The following is an 8,276-nucleotide window of genomic DNA, read 5'->3' as shown; positions in this document are numbered from 1 at the left end:
CATACAGGGAGAAGTGCCGTGGTGCATGCTATTTGCTGATGATATAGTGTTGATCGACGAGACGTGGAGTGGGGTCAACGCAATGTTGGAGGTATGGAGGCAGACCTTGGAGTCTAAAGGTTACAAGTTGAGCAGGACTAAAACAGAATACTTAGGAGAGCAAATTCAGTGACAGGGCTCAGGAGTCACACGTGGATGTGAAGCTTGATACTCAAGTTATCTCCAAGAAAGGTAGTTTCAACTATCTCGGGTCTATTATCCAGGGTAACGGGGAGATTGACGAGGATGTCGCACATCGTATTGGAGTGGGAAGGATGAAATGGAGGCTTGCGTACGGCGTCTTATGTGATTGGAATGTGCCGCCGAGACTTAAAGGTAAAGTGGTGGTCCGACCAACTATTCTATATGGGGCGGAGTGTTGGCCAATTAAGAACTCACATGTGCAGAAGATAGCAGAAATGAAGATGTTTAGATGGATGAGTGGGTATACCAAGAGAGATAAGATTAGGAACGAAACTATTCGGGACAAAATGGTAGCGGCCTCCATGGAGGACAAGGAGCGAGAGTCGAAACTGAGATAGTTCGGGCACGTAAAGAGGAAAAGCATTGATTGCTCCTGTCATGAGATGTGAGAGGCTGAACCCGATATAAAGAAAAGGTTACTTGATAATTTGTAGTACCACACAAACCAACTTGTGCAAGACCAAAGGTTTAATGAGCTGAACTCGATATAAAGAAAAGGTTGAAACTTTACTCCATTTGCGGTGTTTTCCTCTTTTTTCGGCTTTAAACTTGTAATATGCGGTGTTGGACTACTCGTGGGACTAAAAGTTAAAGCTCTTTTCGTCCTTTGTCTTATTTTTTACAGCAGAAACTTAACAATTCTTGATCATTAATTTGATGTTTCGTGTCCCTTATAGTGAAGAGAAGCTTTGTACAGGCAAAGAGGTGGCGTGGAAGATGATTGTAGTGAGTTGTAGGGAAAATGGTTTGTTGGTTTTGTTGCTGAAATGATGATGATGCTCCACTCACTCTTTTCGCACAAGATTTTTGTGTTTTATGTATTTTGTTTGTACACGTGACGTCTACACCATTCTGTCGTTTAGCACTGCTGGGTCTTTTGTTGGAATTTGGTTGCGTTTAACTCCTGTTTTCTTCTTCATAAATGACCGCTCTTATGTAAAAATAAAAAATAAAAACATTAAATTGGTTGTAGAATTTGAAGGGGTTCACATTTCACTCTCTCTCACTCTCTCTCTCTGCTCTCTTGATCTGTGCTCTCTTGATCTCTGGTAATACATTCATCTTCTTGATTTTTCAGAATTTTTATTTCTGCTGTACTTTCACTCTCTCTATTTATTAAACCTTCTTAGTCTTTTCACTGTTCCATTGCTTTCCTCTTTTAACTTTTACCTGTGATCAAATTTTGCCCTATAAAGATCCCATTTTTATGCTCACAGGCTATTTCCCTTTGATGTGATTCACTTTTTTCTGTTCTAGGGGTTATAGCCGTCCTTTATTCTGTGTTTGGAGAAGAAAGAGTTTACAAATTTAGATTATTTATTTCTTCTGTTATGAGCTTCTCTGATTGGGAATTGATCTATTTCATATCATTTTTTCATGAGTTCAATTAGTTGCTACTTGTTTCTTATTCTTTCCTTTCCCTTTGTGTTTCCTCAAATGTGTGGGACTCATTAAAGTTGCTATCTTGTTGCTTTCTCATTTATTCCAGGTTCTCTTCACTGTAATGACTCCTACTTGTTTGGGTTCCTAAGTAAGTGAACCAACCAAATCTTGATGGATTCTGGTCAGTAATTAAGAGCCTTGATTTTGTGAAGGAATGGAGAATTCACATGAGAATGGAAATGGAGTGATGGCTGAAAATGGCCACAGCCTTATGAGGCACTCTTCTTATCAGTCTGGATTTAAGCTATCTTTACAGTGGTTAGATTTGAAAGTTTTTTACATTAGAATTACCAAATGTGAGCTTGATGATTTGACCGCGGAGTATCTCACAGTGAACTATGTTCCACTGAAACGTGACACCCTTTTGGAAGTGAATGGCGCGCGGACTGGAATCCATTCGGATGGTGTATCCACTATACTTAGAAGAGATAGGTTTGATAAGAAATCCGAGGAGGTTACTTTTGTTAGTACTGATAGTATTAGTATGACAGGAAGTGTGAAATATGAGGTTTTCGATAGGGATGTTCTCGTGTTGTCTGGTTCATTAGACTTATGCGATAGCAATGGATTTTTAAGTGAATCTGAAAATCATGGACAATCTTGGAACATCAATTGTGAAATGGATGTGTTTGCTGGCTCTGGCTTGCAAAAAGGAAACCAACACACGGCCACGGATTTGGCTTCTCCTGTAATTGAAGTTTATATAGCTGGTTGCTTCTCAGGGAAACCAATTATACTAACAAGGGCCCTGCAACTCGGCCATCGGAGGAAGCAATTAAGGCCGGGAATGTTGGAATCAATACCGGAATATGAGGCAACTGAAAGCCAGTACCATGCTTCCTCTTCACATGCAATGCAGGTATACTACTGGTTATGGTGATTGACACCCCTTCATCGGAAAAATACATTGTTTAGATAAGTAAAAGCTATTTTTATATATATATGTATATACTGTATTGAATTCGCTTGATTTGTTCGTGTATTTACTTCTTTAAATTTTGATACCTTTTAGCGAAATCCTGAATCCGCTATTGGTTATTGATGTTTATACCTATACAAAATCTACAACTCTATTAGCAAATTTTACCCTTCTGCCAAATAATTTTTTTTGTCTTTTGGTTGAACTGCTACTCCATATTTGCTGCAGTAGCTTTTAGCTTCTCTGTAATTGCTGCCCAAATATTTTCTTATCTTGTGCTGTCAGTACTTAGGCCCAACCAATAATGCTTGAGAACCATGAGCAAACTTATCCTGAACTCTTGGGAAACAAAGGATACAGTATGCTCAGAAAAATATATGTATTTGTGCATGCACGCATGGACACACATGTCTTACCTTTTCGTTTTGTGTGTCAATGCTTTTGTTTTCTAACCAGGATACCATAGGGTGAAATGAAATAAAAATTTGCCCTGCTATCTTGCATGTGCTAGCAGTTAAGATGGTATATGTTAGTATTTGACTCCAAACTATAGTAAATATAGTATTACAACAACAAACCCAGTATATTCCCACAGGTGGGGTCTGGAGAGGGTAGTGTGTACGCAGACCTACCTCTACCTAGTGAAGATAGAGAGGTTGTTTCCAATAGACCCTCGGTTCAGAGAAAATATAGTAAATATCGTAAAGGCAGATATCTTATTTACCTGTGTAAGGAACTTGGCACCCATCATACCATAATTTTCCAGTTGCCAGGACTCTTCCCATCATCACATGATAAATTCAGGATTGCAATTTATGAACATAGAGAGAAATGGGTGTCAAAAACAGTAAACACATTGTTTCTGTCGATAACAACTGGCTAAAGAAACATGTACCTGGTTGAAGGCAGAGTTGCAATCTGCATATATACTAGAAGACTTCAATGCACTTCTTTTTTGCATAATTTGCGGATCAAATCTCAATGAACTTCCAACTGAAGTATTCCCTCTATAGGAATAGATGAACTTCTTAGAATTTGCAATGCCTGGAGGCATTACTGAGCTTTCTTTATGTGTGGGAGCCGGTTATCCGTTTATCTGATCTGCAATATGGGATTTTTAATCTTCTGCAAATGAGTTTTTCGACAACAGAAGTTAAATCCATTTTTGGTGTTTCTTCCACTTGAAATCTTTGTCTTCCCCCGTTGATCCTCTGGCTTACTTTGTTGGTAGCCTGTGATTATGGAAAAGTCTAGCAAGCAACACTGATTTAGTTTTGCTCCATCGCTCTCTTTTATGAGCAAGTTTTCACCAGTGTTGCCAACAATGCATGTGCAGGTTACAGATCATGCAAAACTCAAACAGGAGCATGATGAATATAACAACCTTTACTCTAGGATGGAATATATAGAAGGTGAAGATGGGGAACTATCCTGGTTCAATGCTGGTGTAAGAGTAGGTGTTGGAATCGGCCTCAGTATCTGTGTTGGAATCGGTATAGGAGCGGGACTACTTGCTCGTACTTATCAAGGAACCACCAGAAACTTCAGAAGGCGTCTACTTTGACGACTCAGACCTGTTTTAACTGCTATGACTCTAATGCCACCTATCTATCCCAAATACCTGCTAACTTCTTGATTGACTCACCTTCTCTGAAAATAAATGCTAATGATGCAAGCTGATAGGATCCTCTTGTGAGAGAAATAGCCTGGTTTTTTACATTTCTTCCTAAACTGATCGTCTATAAATAACTCGCAGCAGTAGCTAGCTCTGGACATCGAATAAAACTTGAGTCTTGTGTACTTGAGCTGCAGGAGAGTTAAATGACCTCGTTGCTAACAACGGATAGTCGTTAGAACAGTCTTTCTATATTTCTCACAGGTCCTTGTCCATTTTTCTTTTTCTTTCAGTAATTGTTAGGTCTTCTAATGGCATTGTAATAGGTTAGATGTATCTGTGAACGTTTCGTCCGTTCAAAGGTGTTAATCTAGTTCATGTTTATGCGAATTGGATAGTATAACTGTTTACAAATTGCATAAGGGAGTAACTTTTTATGTTTCGTTCCTTTTTTATCCTTCTGATCTTGCGGCAGACCTTATTGTACTTTTCAGCTTCATGTTCCCTTTGTTGTTCTTGTAGTGACTGAATTTTGGCTTATGACTGCGAAGCCTGTCTTTTGCGCTTTTGACGGGTGTCTAAATTTGTATGTCATATATACATTGAACCTATTTAAGCACCAATTGTATTTGAAACGATGTGTGCCAAAACTGATTAACGTGCCTCGTGTCTTACCAGCTACTTAAGCTTGTAGATTCTGAAACTTTGTATTGAATTTTATCTGGTCATCTACTTTTCCACTTGAGCTAAAATGTTAAATAACTGCTCGAGCTTGAAGTTTAAACTATCAAGTAAATGACCCGCTTTTTCCGTGGAAATTAAATTATGATCCATGTTGGACGATTTTCATGACCCAACCAAGAAAACCTCGAGTCATCAACAAGAACTTGTGAATAGTTTTGAAAAGATGTTCGCCATTGATAAATGTAATGTAACAAGTCAGGGAATATAATCCCGGCAAGCGGATCAATTTTAACTGAGTAAAAAATGAGAAAGAATCTGGATATTAAAAGATATAGAAAGGGCAGATTTCATACGGCATAGAATTTATATACAAGCTGGTCATTCTCTTTAAAACTGGTTCTTACAGTCAAGGATAGCACAGCACCAAGTAACCAACCCATGAGTCGTGCAATCTACATTACTTCTGGTACAAAGGCGAGGGAATACCGTTTTATATACACATAGCAGTGTTTTGGAATGGAGACTCTAGTATGCAAACATTAGTCACCGAAAAGTCCATGTTTATCCATCAAATCATCAACACTTGGAAGACCATCACATATCAAGATTGTCTACATGGTGGAATCTATTTGCTCGTCGGAACCAGGTGGTAAATGCACCGACCAAGTGAGGACAGTCATCAACATTCCTAGTTGAAAAGCTGAGACACTGCTGCAATAACAACTGGGCATCAGGCAAGGTAAGTGTGGATATAATCCTCAAAAACGTGTCTTCCAGCTCCACATATACTGTTTTGTGACTCGGCATCATAGGTGTTACGTTGTCTTTGCACAAAATCAACACTGGAAGCCAATCTTTCACAAGCTTCATTCTTACCTGTTAGACTTAAGTGCATTAGAGTAATGAAGTAAAGCAGAAGCCATCGAGGAAAGAGTCGCTGTTTATCAGTGAAGAACAACATTCACTCGACCAAGTGATAAACACCAGAACAGACACAGCAGCAAAAAATCAAACTGCGCTGTTATTGTAGAATGCCCATCTTTCTGATTATGAATCAGTACATCTTTAAGACAGATCAATCATTTTAACAGTCAATCAAAACAGGGACATAGAAGGAGCAAATCATGTCCATACTCAATACCATTTCTTTGAAACATCCAAAAGTCTAACTAACACAGAAGACATGTCAGAACATCTAACAGTCAATCACCATTTGGATAAAGACCCATGAGACATGAAGTTAGATATTGCAAATGGACGGGAAAGGTTATAATTGAAGTCCCACTGTTATTTGCTTTTATAAATTATATAAGTCAAAATAGCAGAAAGCATGAGAAAGCTAGTAAACAGTAAGACAAAATCTCAGTGCTATTCGCTCCCAGAAGTATCCTTTGTTAATTCAGGAATATGTTCAAGTGTAAGATGCTACTAAGTCTTAAAGGTGTCTATGCGTGTTAATACTCCCTAATTTAGCATTAGTGAACAAGAACGTATCAAAAAACATAACGCCTAAAGCCCTCACAGCCCACACAATTAACAGGTGTGTTTCCTAGACTCTATGCTTTGGAATTACACACAACAGAAAGAATCATTTATTAAACTATGAAAATAAAAATGGACCTGTCTAGTAGCCAAGATAGTTCCTGCGGCGACTGCATTAGCAAGCTTGCAAGTGCACCGAAGCACAACCGCAGGGAGCCCAGGTACGATATTCCTCCATGCATCATCACGGAGAGCCCTCAGCAAATCAGCAGTAAAGGAGGCCTGATTGCTCCACTCTTGTACAGCTGCATCAGCCACTCTCAGTTCAATCATCCTCTCCAGCAACCACAGCAAATGCCTCCCATTTGTCATCGCAGTATGCAAATTCAACCTCTGAATTGCCTCAGTCTCATTATGATCACCTCTAAAATCAGGACTCGAATAATCCTCCAATGACTCCTTCACTATCTTCAAGCTACTCATAAAGGCACGGTCCAACACTCTCTTTGCTGCCTCTTTGGATGAAAAATCCCTCAAAAGTTTTGCTACAAAGGCCTTAGCAAATGCCATGTTCGGATGGTTATGAAGTGCCGATAATATCAATCCATGAAGCATTTCTTCAGACGAATTGTTCTCATCAGTCGAAACCCTAGCGAGAAGCTCTTGAGATTCCTCCTTGCCTAAAAACGGAGCAAAATTGAGTATTTTCCTTTCTTCATCTTCGGTCCACGGTACGGCCTCCAGGAACCTTACACAAGCCTTAATGCAATCCTCGAATATTAGTTCCAAAGCCACCGGAAGTAAACACAAAGCTATTGAAACAGTATTGATAGTTGTGGAGAAGTCATTGGTGTATAGGAGCTGAAGAACAGTTAAATGATGATCGATTGATCCAGGAGTAGACGGAACACCGAGATTAAGCCGGAAGGTTCTAGAAGAGTTTCCTGAATCAACTACGTCGTTTGATTCCTTTTGCCAGCGATCAGATAAGAGAGCAGCGAAGTACTTACAGCGGCGGAGAATATCGGAGTGGAGATAGATCTGAACATCGGATTGATCAGAATCAACGGCTGAGATTGATTCAGAGTCGTCGGTATCGAACAGCGGCAATTGATCGACGAAGAGACGAAGCACGACGTCAGCCGTAGATGAATCGTTGAATCCGCCGCTAGCAGCCGCTGCAGCACCGGCGGCGGTCGAAAACGATGGAATAACGGTGTGAGAAGATGTCCGGCGAATACCTGACGGCTTCTGAGAGCGTTCCGTTAGGGTATTATCAGGGCGTGAAGAGTCAATGATTCCGATTGTTGAGGAAAGTCGGCTATTGCTACCTACACGATGTCGTTTTTTGCCGGAGGTTACTCCGCCGGCACCACCACCACCGCCTACCGTCATTCTGCTAGAGGTTCTTCTGAATTCTGATGAAGACGAAGTGTCAGATAGGGACGAACGGGATATTGTTTAGAACAGTGTGTTGTGTTGTACATTTTCAATTTAAAATCTTACATTTGGCAAAAGAATCTCCACAATTTTTTTTAATTAAGAACTACTAAACTTGAATTAGTGGTTTGAGATGGCGGATTTGGTTTATGGTGAGACAAGTGGATAACATCGAACTGATCTGACGTGTCCAGGGCCCATCTTCTGATAATACCCCCTTTTAAATTGGGAATTTTTACATTCTTATGCCATATAGGAAACTATATTACCCTCAATGTTTAAGGTTTGATATAATTACATTTAGTATACCTAATTACCAATTCTATACCATAAGGTGTTTTAATTGTACATTAATTGTACCTTATATCACTCCTAAATTTATGGTACCGTATATTCCTCCAAATCCCCATCCCCCACGCTTCTCTCTCCCAATCCCACACCATCACCCAC

General features: G+C 39.7%; 2 protein-coding genes across 4 annotated transcripts; one reads left to right on the top strand and one right to left on the bottom strand.

Moving 5' to 3' along the window:
* On the top strand, positions 670-4,713 carry LOC109227869 (uncharacterized protein At1g01500-like). Of its 3 annotated transcripts, none has more exons than XM_019393164.1 (3): positions 670-741; positions 1,733-2,545; positions 3,942-4,713. In XM_019393164.1, the coding sequence occupies exons 2-3, from the start codon at positions 1,841-1,843 to the stop codon at positions 4,167-4,169; spliced, it is 933 nt and encodes a 310-aa protein (XP_019248709.1). In that variant the 5' UTR covers positions 670-741; positions 1,733-1,840; the 3' UTR covers positions 4,170-4,713. The 3 variants fall into 3 exon arrangements, with proteins under 3 accessions (XP_019248709.1, XP_019248664.1, XP_019248624.1); XM_019393119.1 differs by lacking the exon at positions 670-741 and adding an exon at positions 774-969; XM_019393079.1 differs by lacking the exon at positions 670-741 and adding an exon at positions 976-1,292.
* On the bottom strand, positions 5,198-7,934 carry LOC109227801 (BTB/POZ domain-containing protein At3g05675-like). Its single transcript, XM_019393011.1, has 2 exons — positions 6,525-7,934; positions 5,198-5,780 (listed from the first exon to the last, which is right to left on the bottom strand). Exons 1-2 carry the CDS (start codon positions 7,779-7,781, stop codon positions 5,499-5,501), a joined length of 1,539 nt encoding a protein of 512 aa, XP_019248556.1. The 5' UTR covers positions 7,782-7,934; the 3' UTR covers positions 5,198-5,498.

Source organism: Nicotiana attenuata, chromosome 1 (assembly GCF_001879085.1).
Source record: "Nicotiana attenuata strain UT chromosome 1, NIATTr2, whole genome shotgun sequence".
Taxonomy (NCBI): domain Eukaryota; kingdom Viridiplantae; phylum Streptophyta; class Magnoliopsida; order Solanales; family Solanaceae; genus Nicotiana; species Nicotiana attenuata.
The sequence above is the reverse complement of the archived record's forward strand: the minus strand, read 5'-3'. Positions and strand labels throughout refer to the sequence as shown.

What these genes read in the sequence shown, in the direction of transcription:
- LOC109227869 (XM_019393164.1), top strand. Translation starts at nt 1,841, where the DNA reads ATGGAGAATTCACATGAGAATGGAAATGGAGTGATGGCTGAAAATGGC. An exon ending in CCTCTTCACATGCAATGCAG is followed by an intron (nt 2,546 to 3,941) that starts GTATACTACTGG and finishes ATGCATGTGCAG; the next exon opens with GTTACAGATCATGCAAAACT.
- LOC109227801 (XM_019393011.1), bottom strand. Translation starts at nt 7,781, where the DNA reads ATGACGGTAGGCGGTGGTGGTGGTGCCGGCGGAGTAACCTCCGGCAAA. An exon ending in CTATCTTGGCTACTAGACAG is followed by an intron (nt 5,781 to 6,524) that starts GTCCATTTTTAT and finishes TAAGTCTAACAG; the next exon opens with GTAAGAATGAAGCTTGTGAA.